General features: G+C 42.9%; 1 protein-coding gene across 1 annotated transcript in view; it reads left to right on the top strand.

The window, feature by feature from the left end:
* LOC132589606 (cytosolic phospholipase A2 epsilon-like) overlaps positions 1 to 19,619 on the top strand; it is a 91,839-nt gene that overhangs the window by 42,242 nt on the left and 29,978 nt on the right. Inside the window, exons 7-12 of the mRNA XM_060262357.1 lie at positions 4,231 to 4,300; positions 6,080 to 6,249; positions 6,369 to 6,464; positions 10,109 to 10,146; positions 12,669 to 12,804; positions 13,103 to 13,239. Of these exons, the coding sequence (XP_060118340.1) occupies positions 4,231 to 4,300; positions 6,080 to 6,249; positions 6,369 to 6,464; positions 10,109 to 10,146; positions 12,669 to 12,804; positions 13,103 to 13,239 (647 nt within the window). The remainder of the gene's footprint in view (positions 1 to 4,230; positions 4,301 to 6,079; positions 6,250 to 6,368; positions 6,465 to 10,108; positions 10,147 to 12,668; positions 12,805 to 13,102; positions 13,240 to 19,619) is intronic.

Here is a 19,619-nt window from a genome sequence, read left to right as displayed (position 1 = left end):
GAACTCATTGGTTGACTTCACTCCACTCTCCCTCCAGAGTGGCTGTTGCTTGCCATCCAAGCTGCTTGTCAGTAAAAGGCAACCACCTTGGTGCTGGCAGTTTCTGACTCTTTCTACTCTCCTTCTGGCTAAGCTGCCTGTTGCACTGCTTTGCAGAGGGAAGAAAGAAAGCCTTCCATTAACTGGCTGAAGGATGGCGGAGGAGGGAAAGAAAAAGCCTTTCATGATTGGCTGAGGGAGGAAGGAGGAGGGAAGGCTTTCTCTCAATTGGCTGAGGACTCCCTTGATTGGCTGTGGACTCCTCCCTATCTCCTCTAGAAGGGGAAAAATTGTGTCCTGTAGCAGCAGGCGAGATTCAGAAAAAGAGATAGGGAAGGAAAACAAGAGACAGGATTTTGTGAAGTCCTGTGCTTAAGACCAACAACATTATCAGAGAGAGAGTATTGGTCTGAAAGGTATCACTGAAGGTCTCTGAGGGAGAACTCATTGGGGCCAGTCCTGACTATGGCTGCCAGTTTCGGGTTGGTGGGAAATTCCTGGAGATTATTTGGTGGAGTTTGAGGAGGGCATAGGAGTTATGGCTTCAGAACAGGGTCTGCCGAACACAGATTCTTTCTGTGGAAGCTGACTGGGTGATTTTGGACCAGTCACAGACTTCCAACCTAACATACATTGCAAGGTTGTTGTTCAGATCAAAGGGGGGAGAGGAGAATGATGTAAACTTCTTTGGTCCCTCCCCCACAATGTGGAGAAATACTGTCCTTTTCCTACGTAGCGGCTGCAGGGAGGGGGGAGGCGATGGAAAGCTGAAGTCAGAGAGGGAATGAGATAGGGTGGCCAACTCCAGGTTAGGAAATTCCTGGAGATTTAAGGGGTGGAGCCTGGAGAGGTGAGGATTGAGGAAAGCCTGGACCTCAGACAGGTACAATACCATATACTCCACTCTCCAAATCAGCCATTTCCTCCTGGGGAACCACTGTTGCCAATCTCCAGGTGATGGCTGGATATCATTCAGAATTACAACTGCTCTCCACATGGCAGAGATCAGCTCCCCCAGAGGTGGGGGGGGGGGAGTGAATGTCTTCACTTGAGTGAGTAGGAAGACAGCAAAGGTGGGAGGGCACTTGCCCAGAGCCTCTTTCTAGAGCCCGTTGTATTGTTTCCCACAACGGGCCTTATTCCTAGTTGCCATCATAAAAACATAAGGGAAACCTTGCTGGATCAGACCAATGGTCCATCTAGTTCAGCATCCCTTCTCACACAGTGGCCAACCAGTAACTCTGGATAGCCAACAACAGAGCATAGAGTCCAAGGCCTTCCCCTGATGTTGCCTCCTGGCTCTGGGATTTACAGGTTTAATGTCTTTGAATGTAGAGGTTCTCCTCAATCACCATTGCTAGTAGCCATTGATAGACTTCTTCTCCATGAATCTATCTAATCCTCTTTTAAAGCTGTTTATTCCTGTGGCCATCACTACACCATCTAGGAGAAATTCTACATATTAATCACTCTCTGTGTAAAGTAATATTTCCTTTTATCCATTCTGAACCTACTGCCCATCAGTTTCATTGGATGCCCTCAAGTTCTAGTATTTTGGTAAAGGGAGGGGGAAAATATCTTTGTCAACTCTCTCCACCCTATGCATAATTTTATAAACCTCTATCATGTCCTCCTTTAATCATCTCTTTTCTTTCCTCATAGGGAAGGTGCTCCAACGCCCTAATCATCTCAGTTGCCCTCTGCTGTATTTTTCCAGCTCTGTAGTGTCCTTTTGGAGACCAGAACTGTACAAAGTATTCCAAATAAGGCACACTATAGGGACATACAGGGGCATCCTCAATCCCTTTTCTAATAATCCCTAACACAGAGTTTGCCTTTTTCATCACTGAAGCACACTGGATTAACACTTTCATTTAACTATCCATTATGACCTCAAGATCTTTTGCCTCTCCGTTTCAGTACATTCTGACCTCATTTTCCTATATTTGAAGGAGGGATTTTTGTCCCAAAGTGCATCATTTTATACTTCCCAACATTGAACTTGATTTGCGGTATTGTCACTCACACCCAGATCGTGGAGGACCTCATGGAACTCTTCACAGTCAGCCTTGGTTTTCACCATCCTGAATAATTTTGTGTCATCTGCAAGCTTGGCCACTACATTGTGCACTCCTAGTTCCAGATCACTGCTGAATACATTAAATAGTATCAGCCCCAATCTAAGCTGAGTTAGCACGAGCTAGCTCACAGATTTTTAGCCTCCAGCTCACACATTTTTGTCTTAGCTCAGGAAGGATGATCCCAGAGCACAATAATTTATGCAGTAGCTCACAACTTTAATGCCAGTAGCTCACAACTTTAATACCAGTAGCTCACAAAGTAGAATTTTTGCTCACAAGACTCTGCAGCTTAGAGGGAACATTGGCCCCAATATTGATCCTTGCAGGATACCACTGTTTACTTCCCTCCATTGTGAGAACTGCCCATTAATCCCTACTCTTTGCTTCCTGTCATTTAACCAGTTTTTAATCCATAAGAGAATGTGTCATCTTATCCCATGACTGCTAAGTTTACTTCAAAGTCTCTGTTGAGGCACCTTGTCAAAAGCCTTTTGAAAATCCAAATATAGAAAGTCTGTTGGGTCACTGTTGTCTACATGCTTCTTCATTTTCTCAAAAAAAAAACTCCAAAAGGTTGGTGAGGCCAGGGCCGGACCATCTACTAGGCAAATTAGGGATTTACCTAGGGTGCTAGCAGGACAAAGGTGCTGAATTTGGACCTCCCCCCTTCCCCTAGGCAAATGCCTCCTTTGCCTGTGAGGGCTGCTCTGTGGCACATGGTGCCCCAGGCAGACTTGCCACCTGCCAGCCCCCCTCAGTGGCACCATACCCTGCTGCCCCCTATGTGGCACCTCACCCCACTGCCCCCCACCCCAGCAACTCCTCCTCCCTCCCTTCCCCACCTTTTCAATGCCTGGGAAGGGGCAGTGGAGCACTGCGCTTCCTGGGCTCTTTAAAGGCCCCCTCACTGATCAGCTGATTGGTGGGTAAAATGGTGCCGAGGTTCGCGGCGCCTATGCTGGCCCTCTGGTGTGATCACAACCAGTGTAAGATTGAGGGGGCAGCAATGGCAGGAAAGATGAGCAAGCCACTGAAATAGTGGCTGCTGCCTCCCACCTTCCTTCCCCATGATCCAGAAAGTGAGGGAGGAGGCAGTGGTGGTGGCTGCTCTTTCAGCAGCTCGCTCGTCCTTCCCAGCACCATTTTATCTGCCAATCAACTGATTGGGGGGGGGCTTTAAAGAGCCTGGGAAGCACAGTGCTCAACCGCCCCTTCCCAGGCATTGAAATGGTGGTGAAGGGAGGGAGGAGGAGGTGCCATGGAGGGGGCAGCGGGGCACAGCACTGCTGAGGGAGCAGCAGGGTGTGTGTCAAGCATTGTGAATTTTCTAGTTGTTATAATAGTCAGAGTATAGAATTGTTACTAACCATGAAATAGATTCAGGCACATCAAAGTAGCTAACCCCCTCCATTGCTCCTTTCGCTTTTACTAATAAATGCAGGAATGTCCTCTTTGAAGATAAGACCTCCTGGGACTCATTCCCAGGCCCAGCGAGGCCTGGACCCAGGAAGAGCCAACCGCAATAGAGATAAGGAAGTTAGAGTGTGAACTTCACACGTGAATGTAGAATTGTTTATAGAACCTTTGATGTGCCATTTTAAAGCTTGTATTCTGTTGTTACTAAGTATCAGTTCCAATACCTAGCTCAACTGAGCCACATGGATTATCAATAAACCAAACTTTGTTTCAAAACCCCAAGGACTGGTTATTTTGAAATCTCATGCTTGACAGGGTGCCACCACGAAGGGGGGCAGTGGGTGGCAAGTCTGCCAGGGGTACCATGCATCCTAGGGCTGGCCTTGGGTGAGGCAGGACTTCCATTTGCAAAAGCCATGCTAATTTCCTCTCAGCAGGCTTTGTCCCTCTATGTGCCTAATAATTCTAACTTTGTTTAATCAATTGATTAATGATTTGCTCATTGTGGGAAGCAATGCAATAAATGGCAGTATAATACATAGAGTAAATGATAAAATAAAACTGAATTACAAAATTAAACAATATGATGGCTGCTTGCATATTCTTCTCAGTATAAACAGTGAGATGAAAACCCAAGCCAGTGCTTTTTGGACTTTTGGTTGTTCACTATTTTGTGGATTATTTTTTCTTATAGTGTCGTGAACTTTGCTGCTTGGAAATTCAGGTGGACCGAAGGAAAAGGAAGAAGAAAAAGCATTCTAAGCGTGAGATTATTACTTCATTAAATTCTTCTTCCAGGTCAAGATTATAGGTTCTTTAAGAATGCACTCTAGATTAAATCTAGGCTAGATTAGTCACAAATACCAGAATCCATAATTTGATATATTTTTAATTTTTTACTTCAAAATTTAAAGTCAAGTCAATTGCCCAGAGTAAAAGACTTGATTAAGTTTATGCACTAGTATCTGAGTTATTACATTTTTTTTGTTTTGCACATTCATTTTTATACTGATTATTAAAGAGTTATTTGGTATTCAGTGAACCCTTTGAGCTTAATTGCCTTGCATCTTGTGAGATCATTATGGTTACATGATATCCAGTTAATAAATGAGCTGGACTAGAACTATTCTTCATAACTGCATAATTTCCTAAAGATACATCAAGACAGTAGTTTGTTATTATAGCTATTGATTTTTATATATACCTTTCCTCCAATCATGCCCACTCACTTTCATCCTCAAACCACTCTGTAAAGTTCACTGGCCCAAAGTCATCCTAAAGGAGCCAAGTGTGGATAGTCCCTGATCTGCATCTACCACTAATCAATGCCACAGAGGCTTTCATTGTTATATTTATTTACAAAATTTGGCCCCTGCCTTTCTGCCCGATCAAGGCCACTTTCATCATGCTGATGACTTATGGTGCTCACTAATTCACCCTACCTATCATGAGCAATCTGCTTTCCTCCTGCCAAACTAGTTATGACCTAATCAATCCATAGACCAATCCTAATTATCCTTTTCCTTCCCCAGAAAATGAAATGTGTCCAGGGAAAGTCCCTTAATAAGCCATTCATAGCCATTCATTGCTTGGTTCCAATGTGCCTGGCTAGCCCCGTGTTGACTTAGGGAAAGTGGAAGGGTAGCAGTACGTGGCAAATGAAATTTACATGAACCCCCTTATATGACTTACCCCTTGGCCCTTCTCATAGCCTAGGCAACTATCTGCCCAGCCTGCACCACATTTAAATTTAGAAGGAGCTGGGACAACAGTATCCATGGCACCAATGGCTGTTAATGAGTTTTTGAAAGTGTTTTCAAGATTGAGATCCTAAGTATACTTAGAGTCTGTTAAGATAAATGTCAGATTAAGAACTGGGACACTCTGAGTCAAATCCCCATTTAGCTATGAGATTTAAATGCACACATGATGGAGTACAAGAGGTTGGTCTAGGTCCATACACTGTCAGGCAACCAAATGTGAGCTGTGGGTTCTCCTGAGTTTCCACATGAGTGCTGCCCAACAGCGATCAGAGATGTGATGGGTATCAAAAAGCCTTCCTCTCTGAACCATTTTCCCAACCTGAAACCGTCCTGAGGTGCTTTGAGGGAAATTCATGTATGCCCTGGGATATATACTGGATTCCCCCAACAGGCCCAGGTGGTAATTCTGTCTTAGCCTAACAAGGTTTTACAAGATTATTGTGAGAATAAAAGGGGAAGACAGGAGAAACATATATGTCACTCTAGCCTCCTTTGAAAATGGTTGGGCTAAAAACATGTAATCATAATTAGTGGGGAAATTTTTCATTTTCTTATTTAGCACTGGAAATGGTTTACTCATAACTCTCTGCACTGGGGTTGGACTAGATGACCCTGGAGATCCCTTCCAACTCTATGATTCTATGAATTTTAAAACAATGTATTATGTCTAAATATACAGGTTCCAATGGAAGGAATGCTGATTTTATTTACAATGGGTTTGGGTGAGATTTGGGGGTGCTAGTATAAACTCTCTTTTTTGTACTTGCTCTCTTTCTTTAGAACAAGTTGTCAAGTGTACATTGAAAGGATCCTTTGAAGAAACCCAAAACCTTTCATTGTGCAGTAAATCCTACTCGCACAGTACAGATCCCGCCATCTTCCACTATGCCAAATACAAGCAAGCGGAGATGGAGATTCTGCTCCCCAAGAAGAGGTCACTTCCTTGCTTTGTATGTTATAAATGAGCATGGTAGCAATCTGGATGAATTATAATTATCATGTCTCTAATTACTAGAGTAATTTTAAAGGGATTTTTAAAATTAAAATAAATAAATCTTGTTTATTTCAGGGTGCTTGCATGTCGTGTAAAACAAATGTACAGAGGAACAGAAGATTGACCTTGCCTTTAAATTCATTTCCCTTTGATCAGGATGTAATAAATGATGTAAGTAATGCCAGACTTTCAGGCAAGGGGGAAAGCCAAGCACATAAGATGTCTCCCAGATGCTCTATATTTATTTTGGACACTATTAGCCTACCTTTTGCTAGTCACTGACTTATGGCAAGTTAGGATATTATCCTGTAATATAGCATCTGTTGCCTTACATTTAGCTCTTTTACTACCAGTAGTAATACCCAAGCTACAGCTGTAGCAGAAATGTATGGTGCAGCTTTTCCCAGATTATTTCTAATCACTGCAAATAGATGCATATCTGAATTTATTCATTTAAACTATTTAAATATTTCTATACCATCTTTCCTCTTTTCCTGCATTATTGTCTCCTTGTAAAGAAACCAAAAATACCATAAATACCAAAAGTACCCCAAATCCAACACTATAAATTATCAAAATTTAAAACAATTTTCAGAAAAGCAGCATAAAACAACCACTGAGCTGCCTAAATGATATACATAAAAATAGGGTTGTCAGGTCTGTGTTGGAAAATAGCTGGAGACTCTGGGAATGGAGCTGGGAGACGGTGGGATTTGGGTAGGGGAGGGGCCTCAGCATGGTACAAAGCCATAGAGTCCACTCTTCAAAGCAGCCATTTTCTCCAGAGGAGTTGATCTCTGCTAGCCAGAGATCAGTTGTAAAAGCAGGAGATCTCTAGGCCCCATCTGGAGGCTGTCAACCCTAGGTTACAGTCCTTGGGCTCATAGGAGACTGTGCAACAACTAAAAATGAGATTGAATTGTAAAAAGAAATGTTTAGGCCTGTCACCTAGGCAAAAGTAAGCAGGACCAGATCTACATGGGTTTTTTTTTTTTGGGGGGGGGCAAAATTAAAAAAAGATGCCCCCTTATGGACCATTCTATTTTATGGTCCCATAGAATACAATGGACTCCATACCGAATTTGGTGCCCCCCCCTCCATTGGCACCCGGAGCAAACACCCCCCTCTGCCCCACCAAGATCTGGCCCTGACAGTAAGGCAGGCACCTGGTGAACCATAAGGGGAATGAATTCCAAAGCTGAGGTGCCACCACTGAAAATTTCCTGTTTCTAGTCACTATCCACCAAACTTTGTAGGTGGTGACTTGTAAGGAAGATCTTAATTGGCAGACTCCTTGTAAGGTTGACAGGTCTAACTCAAACAATACCTGGGGACTTTGGGGGTGAAACATGCAGATTTTCCCAGTTCCCTAAAATAAATAAATAAATAAAAATACAGCACTGCAGTTTCCCTGAATACAGTCTGCATTTCCTTGTACCCCAGCAGCTGCACTTCCACTAAATGAAAGCAAGTCCACAATTTTGTGATCTCCCTGGGGTGATTGCTTTACTCCCTGGTAGAGGGGGTTTTCTTGAAAGTGCTGGAACCTTCAAGAGAAAAATGAAGGAGAAACACATGGGCACCCCTCATAAACTTTTAAATGTTTTTTTTTTCATATTTTTTTTTCCATGAGGGGTTTTCGGAACTCTGTTCTGCCATGTTTCCCAAGAAAAAAAGCCCCGCTCATGGGAGTTACTGAATGTAACAAACTGCTGTATTTCCACCAACTTCTTCAGACTAACACAGGCAAATTAAAGTATAGAAGAGAGAGGTCTAAGGGGTGCAGTTTTCCTCCATCCCATAATCAGGTTCTAATTGACTTTTTACTATCTTTTTAACTATACAGACAACTTCTGAAATGAATACAGGGATTGTGCTCTCTTCTTCTCTCACACACTCACAAGGAAGAGCCATGTGGCTCTGCCTGCTCGCCCCTCTCCATGCAGCTTTCACATCCTGTTGAGATTTAAAGGCACACACACATTCCAAAACACAGTTTGCAAGCTTCTTCTAAAGCTGTCTAGGTCTAAAGGCACAACCTGGCTGTTGGGGCAGGGCTTCCCCCTGCTGGGCAACTGGCTGGCAGTGGGGTGGAGCTTGCAAAACCAGGGATCCCCTACCTGGACTGGAGGCTGGCAAGTCTAGCTCTTTGGGTCATCCCAGTAGGATTACTAGGGTCCCAAACTGGAGACTTCAAGCTAGAATTATGTTGGTTGTTGTGAATGCCACAGACTTGAGACTGTCAATATTCAGTCTACACTTTCTGATTTATTGGCTGAGTTCAGTCATCACATGACACCATGATTTAATTTGTTATAGTAACTTCTTGACTGAATGCAGACACTGAATTTCACTTTGGTTAGTTGGGATTCTTCACACCAAGATCTGAAGCTTATTTATTAACCACAGTTAGTCTTAAGTATGGTTTTGCATGGTGTCTGAATGAAACACCTTGATTTAATCCTGTCTTGTTCTCTGCCGATGCCCTCCTAGTCAAGAGAGAGTAAAGTAAATAGTATTTGTTGAGGGACACCAGAATTGAAGTGGTTGCCTGTGAAATGAAATTTAGTTTCACAAACTAACCATAGTTAAAAAAAACAAAATCTGGTTTTATTTATGCCCCAGAGTGCAAGAAGTTGTAAATCACTAGTGGGACCACGGTGGAATAAAAGGTATAAAGGCAAAAAAACCACACCATGAATAACTGTTCAATACTATAATGTAAATAATAAATATTTATACAAATTCTTCAATGAATTGATGTGTTTTTGCTAATATTCAAATTTGATATAAAAATCAATACAACATCATATCCACCATGTTAAGGACTTTTCAAAAGTATCAAATCCGTAAGAAGCTAGACAATAATTGTGTCAGCATATACAGTAGTTGTCTTCTGGCACAATAATTGATTTAGCCTCTTTGTGTTGCAGTTACTGAAAAAAAAAATTGTTGCTGTCCCCCCAGTCTGATGTGTGAACTCTTTAATTTCTATCCTGTCCACAGGTGGCAGTTATTGTACTTGTAGTGTCCTATCACCTGACAATAGGCATAACATGATTCCTGTATCTGACAGTAGCCATGATATGATTCCTAATTATTTGGCATATAGATTGTGCTTTCATGGTGTATTGTAATCTATCTGGGTGTTTTCGCACTTACGTTTTACTGGCGCGACGACCCTCCTCACGCCGGCGGATCTGCAGTGATTTCGCACTAGAAGCGCCGGCGCAGCCCATTGCGCCGGCTACTTCCGTCGCTAAGCCAGCGCAAACGGAAACCGCCAAGAAGCAGGAAAACGTTTGCGCTGGCTTAGCGACGGAAGTAGCCGGCGCAATGGGCTGCGCCGGCGCTTCTAGTGCGAAATCACTGCAGATCCGCCGGCATGAGGAGGGTCGTCGCGCCAGTAAAACGTAAGTGCGAAAACACCCTCTCAGAATCTTTCTGCCAGTGTTTGTTCCCTATTCACTGCTATGGATCTCAGTTTCACTATGCCTTTTGGATAACCTCTCTCTATAAACTTTTATTGCAAAATTCTGAGTTTCAGTGGAGCTGGTAGAGTAAGGGGTAATGCAAAAGTTTCAGAGAAAATGTGACTTTTGAAGAGGATTTAAAGAAAGGGAGAGAGATGGCATCATGAAGGTGTTCTACAAAACAGTTCCAGGCAAGAAGGAACCAGTTGCAGGAGCAAGAGCTACAGTCATAGTGGAAAACAGAAAATCTATCAGAGAACTGTGCTTACGACTCACAGAAGAAAATCATGAAGGCTCTGATAACATGTCAGAATTTGTGATGCATACTTTCTTGATTTGCAGGACACAGAATTTGATTTACATTTCAAAGCAAAGCAATGGTAAGATAGAATATTTATATGTTCTGTTCACAACTTATAGGAGACAAACATGCTTTCTGCATATATGTTCATACATCTGTTTGAAAAGAACCAATATATGTTCACTTTACAAATAGAACCAGAGACCAGTACCTGGATAAATGTGAGGTTTAAACCACATGTTCAGCTGTTTATGCATTGAATGTAACATGAGAATTACTCAGTGCACATATAAAGAAAAATCAAGTTTACTCTATACACATTTTTTCTGTCTAGGGCCAACACCAGGCCTAGACTTCACCCTCCTTCCTGCAGCTGGGCCCTCCCCAGAGCTGGTGAGCCTAGACCTGCCATTGGGACTGCTGACCTGTTACCTGGAAGGAGCACCATAACAGCAGCCAACAACTGGGGGTCCAGCTGCAGCTTGGGACATCCCTGAGAATGCAGGAAGGAACACTGCCAGCTGCCTCGCCAAAGCCAATGATCGCAGCAAGCAGCACCAGCTGGGGGAGGCCTGTAGTGGCAAAGAACACCATCAGGAAAGCAGTCATCACTCCAAGGGAGTACACCACTTCCTCCACCATAGCCTCAGCCCAGGCAAGGAGCCAGGGACCAAGACAGGACCGGACAGGACAGGTCTGGCTGTGGGAGGGTCCAGAACTGAGTCTCCAGTCAGGATGGAGTTGAGAGGGGCCAGTGGGAGAAAGGGAAGGTAGATGAGGCAGGAGGAAAAGCCAAAAAAGTTTGGTTCTGTGGGAGAAATCTCACATTTTATATGCATTCACTGTAATGTGAACAGGGCTATAGATGAAGATTAGCCCTGAGAACTTTCATTTTTTTTAGGATAAAAGATGCACCTCACTGCATTTTTCCCCCTGCATCTTTTCTTTGTAAAATTGTCTCTTTGCTGGTTAGATTCTAAGAACCAAATTTTGGGCATGAGAGGCTGAGAAAGTTTATTTCAAACTTTTGCTTATGATTGTGATTGGACACCTGAGAAAACAGCAAGCTAATATGGGTCAAGAGGAAGCACAGATAGAATCATAGCATGGATGAGCATGCTTATTCTCTGCCACTACGATTCTTAAATAGTAGCTTGAATTTTGAACTTGAGACTGTAATAATCTACTCTTTAATTCTCTTAATAATAAACTCTCACATACTTTAATATAATTTGTAATAACTGTTTATATCTCTGTATGTAATTTCATAACAACTAAACTAAAATATTTTGGAATCACCTGTCATTCATTCTAGAGGACAAGATTTTTACATATGACCAAAGTAGATATGAGGAATTTACATGTATTTAGAGACATGTTCATCCATACATATCTAAAGTGGGTGAGATTATTTTTAACAAAGTGTCTTACATTGCAACTTGTCATTACATTCAGAACTCTATTTCCAACCCAGCTGCAATACTAGAATTGAGCCAAGCTGGAAGAAACTGCTGAATGCTACAGAGCACAGTACAATATGGTGACAAAAGGGCAGGATTTCTCACCCCTCAATCAAGACATAAGGTGGAATGGGTCAACATGTGTATAAATACATTTCTTCTAGAGACCTCCTGGAATTACAACTGATCACCAGACTACAAAAATCAATTCTCATGAGGAAAACGGTTGTTTTGGAAGGTGGACTCTATGGTATTATACCCCACTGAGGTCACTTCCCAGGTTCCACCTCCAAATCTCTGAGAATTTCCCAATCTGAAGCCAGCAACCCTATAAATATGCATGGATCTGCCAGTCAAGTTTGGCCCATAGCTGTCAAGCATGCTATTTCTAAATGTTGGTTTTAATTGTACCTAGTAAACAGGCCAGATTTACAGCAGAGTATCACCTTTGTCTTTTCCCCTTTTTCTTCTTCTCCCCCCTTCTCTCTTTCCCCCTCTTGGATGCATAATAAATCCATCTGGATCCAGGATGTTTAGAGTAACTTTGTATTAACGGTGTAGAATGCCTCTCCCCCAGATTCACACAGCCATGCCTTATCAGCTCGCAGAGAATGTGTGAGAAATGGAGATGTTGCCATTAGGTAACATTCCTTAGTCATAAAAGAGATACTATAAAGTAGCCTTTGAACCCTCAACTCAATTTGCATCTTTATGTTATTCTTTTGAAGTTATCTGTAACCCTGCCTTTTGAAGTTTGCCTATAAGATACTATTCAACACTATGTAAGCCATTACTTCTAAGGTATCCGTCCTTGTAGCAAGCTATGGAGTTTTACAATAAAACAAGTTTTTGATTAAAGAACAAACGCTTGATTATTGTGAAATATCGATGCTTGACACATTGTGCAAGATGGGTTTGAGTTTTTGAGAAGCAAAACCAGCCCTGGATGCAGATCAGCGTCTTTTCAACAGGAAGCCACATCCATGCTGTGTGATGTATGGCTTTATGTGAAACAATGAACCAGGCAGACTGCATCCCTCATTCATGGGTGGTGGGAGAAGCTGTCTTTTTGAGATCTGGGGTTATTTACTCAGTATATAACTGCAAATTATGATGTGTGACATATCTGCCTGTGTTACAGCACGGCAGGCCCAGATGTTCGCTTGGGTTTTGAACTCTGTCCTGAAGAGCAGGAATTCCTGCAAAAACGGAAGAAAGTGGCTGCTGCGGCTTTGAAAAGAGTTCTTCATCTAGAGGAAGATCTGCAAGATGATGAGGTGAGAGAACAAGAATATCTTTCTATCTTGCACATTTTTGTTCTCATTCAAGGCATTCATGTGGGTGTATATGGTTCTCTCCTCGCCATCTCATGCTCTTTTGCTGGGTGAGCTGAGTTCTGTATGGCTGCACTGTGAGCCAACAGGCAGTCATTAACCAGTGTGTCTGCATTTGTACGTGACAGCTATGAGCAGCTGATTTTTCACCCTTCCTTATCTTGTTGCTCATATCTTGTTCTGATTTGTTAATACAAATTTGTCAATACAAATGTTTCACTTGTGCGTGTTTGTTCAACAGGTACCAATTGTGGCAATTATGACTACTGGTGGAGGCATAAGAGCCCTGACATCAATGTATGCTCATATGCTGACTATCCAGAAGTTGGATATTTTGGACTGTGTTTCATACCTCACTGGCTTATCTGGTACAACCTGGTAAGGAAATGGAAAGCAATAGATTCCTGTTATCCGTTTGGTCTTTCATGATTCAGGATGTTTCTGGATCTTTTTATCTGTAGAAAGTTGTAAGTTGCAGACAGTGCCTTTTACGTTTCTTGTTCCATCGACAGTTTGGGATCAGAAAAGAATTTCATGGAAGTCAGACTGTCAAGCAATCTCTTGTGTTTGTTTCATCTTGCCCCACAGATCAGCAGACGTTGTGCAAATCTCCCCTTGCTATCTGTCATACTGTTAGATGGAATCCCCCCCTCTCCTTTTAGTTTGGTTTTCCATGTGGTATGAATTATCTGGGGAAAATTTTCACTTAGAGGATATATTGCTAAGAGGTGAAAGGTCATTTTCCACTGAGAGATTTGGAAACAATAAGCATTCAACCAGTGAAGGAAAACAGTTTTATTGAAATCTCTTTGGTAATGTATAGAAAAGAATGCTGCCATGCCTGTTTGGGCCTGAAAGGTGTTCCTGCACTTGTGGGATGAACTTCACTGATGTGGCTTTTGGGGGAAACTGTCTTGTGAGGAAGTCAGACATACAGGCTTTAGATGCACTTAATGGACTTGCACTTTCCAAATCACTAATGGGTTTGTGACCAGCAGAGGAAATGGGAAAACACAAGGCTTCCATCATAGTTTCAGTTGACGCAAATATGCCTGTTGCATAATAAGAGGTAATCCAGAGCAGTTTGTGTAAAGGTGTTTTGTTAGAGCCTGAAGGGCTTTTGCATACAATCCTTCTACAGCATTTGGTAGGGGGACAGTTAGTTTGCTTGCTAGTTCTTCATGGTAGAAACCAGTGGCCATGTGGGCCAGATAGCGTCCCTGCAAAAATCCATTGAGTACGTTACGCTGGGAAGAAATGCTTCACAGAATTCTGATTCTATGAACTTAGGCAGATCATGAGAAGGAGGACACGAAGGGCAGCACCTATATTTAGTTCTCATGGCCTTTCTTACATGTCCAGGGAAATGCTGATTGCCACTTTGGGGTCAGGAAGCAATTTGCTCCAGGCCAGTTTGGCCAGGGATCCTGGTGGGGTGGGGTTTGTTGCAGTTGTAGTTGAAGTCTCCCAAGATTAAAAACTTGGGGTATTCCAATACTCAGCTTGCAGCAGCCTTCAATCAGCCTGGCAGGGTATCAGCTGGAGAGTTAGGTGGTTGGTACATCAGCCAGATAGCCAAGCTCTCCTTCACCTCCCACACCAAGCTCACACATTCAATGCCAGCAATTTTCAGGTCAGGGAGTGCCCTAAAGGGGAAAGACTCCCAGATCAACATTGTCACACACACACACACACACACCCCACCCAATAGTCCAGGAATGGTGAAGGACAGAGAAACCTGGAGGAGCAAGCTGGTTTAAGGCAACAGTTTCGCCATCTCTTACCCAGGTCTTGGTCATGCAAGCCAAGTCCACATTTTGCTCTGTAAGATAGTCTCAAGAACAGAGGTCTTGTTATATATGAACCTGGCATTGCACACCAGTGACATATTCCTAAGCCCACAACCAACATTTATTGGGATTGGGTGAAGATGGGAAGGAGGCCAAGCATGCTCATATCTCTGTCTCCTTCCCCTGTGATACCTAGCCCCATCACTATATCTTCCCTGCCTTCCTATAACTGGGATCTCTGACCCTTGCATGGCCCCGCCTGACAGGTCTTCTGGACTCAACAAGTCCTTCCAGAACTCTGCACAGGATCACCATTCAAAGATCACACTATGATGGTCTAATAAACTCAGTAACTAATAAGACAATGCATTATAAATTAATTCCCATTTGTAACTCCCCAGCATCCAAACCTCCCTTCTTATTTCCCTTCCCTCCACAACAGCAAGAAAAATCACTCTAAATCTAACTAATTCCTGTAATGGGCAGGTAAAAGATTCTACTGCCTAACTAGAACTAACACATAAGTCCTGAATTTAAACAAATATGCAACCCTACATATGTCAGGGTTGCATATAGCAGAGAACCAAATAAGGCCCTCTGTAAGAGTCCAGAGTGGTCTGGGGGAAATAAGGGATGGTAAATGCACAGCTCTTCCACAGTTCAGCTGGATCAACTGCAAGGGGCTGATGTAGCTCATGCTCTCCCAATCACTCTCCCAGTCCCGACTTTCTAATTCAGATCCCCCTACTTTCATAGTCACCCTAATGTCAGGGGGTGTTGCAGTGAGGATGAAGAAAGTCCAACTGTCCAACTACCAATCTGCTCTTCACACCAATAGCAAGTGGGGAAGGATGTGTTTTGAATGAAATACGTTTGTGCTGGGATAAAGCATTGGAGCGAAACAGGAAAAATAAAATCGATTAAACCTGTCGTGCTATCGATTAATTTGCTGCAGAAATAAATATATGCACACAGATGGAGAAGAAGAACGTATCTTGTGGATGTATGGCATGTAAACTTGTATCAATCCACACTTTTCTAAGGCTTATTGCTATATGGAGCAATAAACTGGATTTGCAACATAACAGTGTTTAACACAACTTTATTGAAGATATATAAATTATTGTTGCTGAGAGGTGCCTTACGGTTTTCTCCCCATAACCTCCAGGTGGGGCCTGGAGATCTCCCAGAATTACAATTGATCTGCAGTTGACAGAGATCAGTTCCCCTAGAGAAAATGGCTGCTTTGGAGGGTAAACTCTATGACATTGTACCCCACTGAGGTCCCTTCCCTCCCCAAACTCTTCTCTCCACAGGCTCCTCCCACCAAAATCCCCAGGTATTTCTAAAGTCAGAGCTTGCAACCCTGCTTGAACAGCACTATGTAAGCCTTATTTTGGAATAAACTAAGGTAATGAGATCTTAGAAAAAATCTTCAAACTTTCAGTTCCTTAAACATAGGGATGTCTTTAAATTATTATTTCAGGCTTGGGAGACCTCTGGAAAACCTCCCCAAGGCTCGGGAGACCCCGGCAAAGTCAGGGGTTGTGTGGCAGTGAGAGTGCTCAGAGCCTGGTTCTGAGCATGCGTGCTGCCTTCAGGACTTCACCAAGGACTCCTGAGGCTCAGAAGACCTTGGCGAAGTCAGGTGGTGTGGCAGCGAGCACGCGCAAAGCCTGGCTCTGAGCACACGCGTTGCCTTCCGGACTTCACCAGGGCCTCCCGAGGCTCAGGAGACTTTGATGAAGTTGGGGGACATGGCAGCGAGCACACTCAGAATCTGCCTCTGAGCGTGTGCACTGTCTTCCGGATTTCACCGAGGTCTCCTGAGACTGGGGGGGGGGGGGGGTGTGACACTGACATCATCAGTGATGTCATTGAGGTGTGCGCGCAAAGCACACACGAATATAGCCCGGAGGGGCAGAGGAGCGAGGTTCAGCCTGGAGTGCAGGAAACCCTAGTGCCAGGCCTGCACACACACAAAATATTGCACTTTCAATCCACTTACCATGTGAACTGGCAAAAGCCATTTGGAAAGTGCATTGAAAGTGGATTGAAAGTGCTTTAGTGTGTGTCAGGGCTTTTTTTGTGGCAGGAACGCCTTTGCATATTAGGCCACACCCCCGATGAAGCCAAAGAGTCTCCCTTTTTGGTAGTGGAAAGAACACTTAATGTTTCTACCCTTGGCCATGTGTTGGCTCCCTGATTTTCTGACATAAGGCTCTGATGATTGTGGATGGTACAGGTCTCAGCAATTCCGCAAAGATTATGTCAACACCTGGGGCTTTGTGGTTTGGTAGTTGGCTCATTTCCACATGCTCTCGTCCTCAAGGATGGCTGGTTCTTTCTCAGCTTCCCTTTCCTTGGCATCCTGAGGCTGGACTTGTTTGCTACCAGTGTACAGTTGTTCTGTGTATTCTTGCAATCTATTTTTGATGTCTTGTTAGTTGGACAGTTCTTTTCCTTGTTGGCTTTTGATGCCTTTATGAGCAGTGAATGGTGTTCGAATATTTTTTACTTGCATAAATGCATGCTTGGTGTCACCTTTAATAAGACCCTTTGAATGCCATATTTAATATTTTTCTGTGCCCTAGTCCAGGCTAGCCCAATCTCATGAGATTTTGGAAGCTAAGCAGGGTCAGTCCTGCTTAGTATGGATGGTAGACCTCCAAGAAATTCCTGGGTTGCTGTGCAAAGAAATGCAATGGCAAACTACCTCTGCTGGTCTCTTGCATTGAAAATCCTATGGGGTTGCCATAAGTTGGTGGCAACTTGATGACACTTTACCAGGGGTCGTTTTGTAGAAAAATAGGTGATGGAGCTCATTAGCATAACTCATTAGCATATCCCCAGCCAAAAGCAACACAATGCAAGAAAGGAGAGCCCTGGGCAAGCAAGGCCTGCTTGGGCTGCCTAAAGATCCAGCCAACTCAAGCAGGCCTCACTCTCCTGCGGCTCTCCTGGGCTGCCACCTCCCAGGTCAAGAGGCCAGCAAGGCACCCACCGCCCAAAATCACATTAGAAGTGGAGAAAGGGTGACGCAGGCCAATTCTCCACTAATGAGGGCTGCTGGGCCCCTGGTGGCTGGTTGGCTGCCCACTCTTCTAATTCAGGGATTGTTATGCAGCTGCACCTACTATTTAATGGACAAGGTAGGAGGGAAGGAAGATAGGGAGCCATCAGAAAGGTTCAGGAGCTGTGTTCCTGTGAGCTCCTGCTGAATTTGAGGCTTGCAATTTACACACATACACACACACACAATATTTTCATCTAAGTGTAATCTTGACAGCATTGCTCCTACAGCAACCTAAAAAGGTCAAGTTTGGTGCTGATTGACCACTACCACTCTTATCCAATACAATTTTCAGAAACATAAGTACTTCACAAGTTGAACTAATACATACTTGCAGCAGCTGAAAATAAAGGTACCCTTTCTTCTCCCACACATTCTATTATCTTCCAGCCTCTTCAATAAAAGGTAAACACAAGAGAAAGCTAAGGTTGTGGTTTATTACTCTTAAGAAGAGTGTCACAGGTTCATGTCAAGGGTTTTAGTCCCCCACCCCCCACCCCAAACCTGGGACAAGAATCTTTGTTTCAAAGGCAAGACAAAACAAATTACCAAAGTCCCAGAGAGAAATTAAGTCTCGTCTCTAGGTTAAATTAGTAGCTGCGACCAGTCCTTTCTAGTCTATTCCCTAGCTACGGAGCAAAGGGATAAGTCTCTGAGCCTTTCAAGGAATTATTCCAGAAAGTTAAGGTTAGCTTGCGGTTCTGAGTTTTCAAACTAAAATGGTAAGCGTGAGTGAGTAGTCCGAGACTTCTGGACTGAGCTTTTGAGGCTTCAGGAGACAAAGATCCACACCAGGTTAATATATATATATATATATATATATATATATATATATATATATATATATATATATATATATATGTTTATTTAACATGCAAAAATATTCTAAAAGGAGAAAATAAACTAAGCATTTCCAGCAGAGCTAAACACAACTAGCAATAGTAACCAATATAATCCAAGAAGGTATCAAGTTCAACAGCAACATTCTCTCTCAGAGACAAGTCAGGGCCTTAGCCCTCAAGAACAACAACCAAGATGGATTCCTCTAAACAAAGCTGAGCTTGGGTCACCACTGACATGGTGTCTTGCTAAGTGATTACCCAGCCAGTACTTTGGCAAAAGGCTAGCTAACTTATAAAAGGATTCTGACTAGGGTTGCTAATCCCCAGGTGGAAGGCAAGAGAAACAATGCTTCCTTGTAAAACATCCAAACAATACTATTAAAGAAATAACTACCAATAACAACCACTTAGAAAATTACCTTAAATTCCTTAATAGTACATAACAAAGCATACACTTATAATGGACAGAACGAATTATTACATTTAAAGGGGAACAATCAAGATTAGATTTGAACAGTAGAACAGGTAAATTCGTTTTTTCTTAAGTTGATTGTCCACTCCTCCTGTGGTGTAGATACTGAAAGGACGGACCTCAGGATGCAAGGGGAACAGCAAACTGCAGTCCAAGAGATTCTTTGATGTACTGTGATATTTTAATCGTTTTACAAGCTGAATGGGCTCTCCCAGGACTTTTGAACCTCGTTTTCACCTAAAGGGCTTTTTCCAAGCTTCAATACGTGACAAGGCACTTCCAACCGATCCAGTACTTCACAGTCTTACACTTCCCAAAAAGGTTTCAATCTTTACTTTACTGTCTATCTACACCACAGGAGAAGTGGACAGTCTACCTAAAAAAGAAAGAAAAACAAACTTACCTGTTGAACTGTTAGGCTTTGGGAATTGATTGTTCCCCTTCCTGTTTAAGTGTAATAATTTGTTCTGTCCTTTATAAGTGTATGCTTTAAAGTAATTTTCTAAGTGGTTGTTATTGATAGTTATTTCTTTAATAGTATTGTTTGGATGTTTTACATGGAAGCATTGCTTCTCTTGCCT

This window comes from Heteronotia binoei, chromosome 21 (genome assembly GCF_032191835.1).
Source record: "Heteronotia binoei isolate CCM8104 ecotype False Entrance Well chromosome 21, APGP_CSIRO_Hbin_v1, whole genome shotgun sequence".
NCBI classification, from domain to species: Eukaryota; Metazoa; Chordata; class Lepidosauria; order Squamata; family Gekkonidae; genus Heteronotia; species Heteronotia binoei.
The sequence above is the reverse complement of the archived record's forward strand: the minus strand, read 5'-3'. Positions and strand labels throughout refer to the sequence as shown.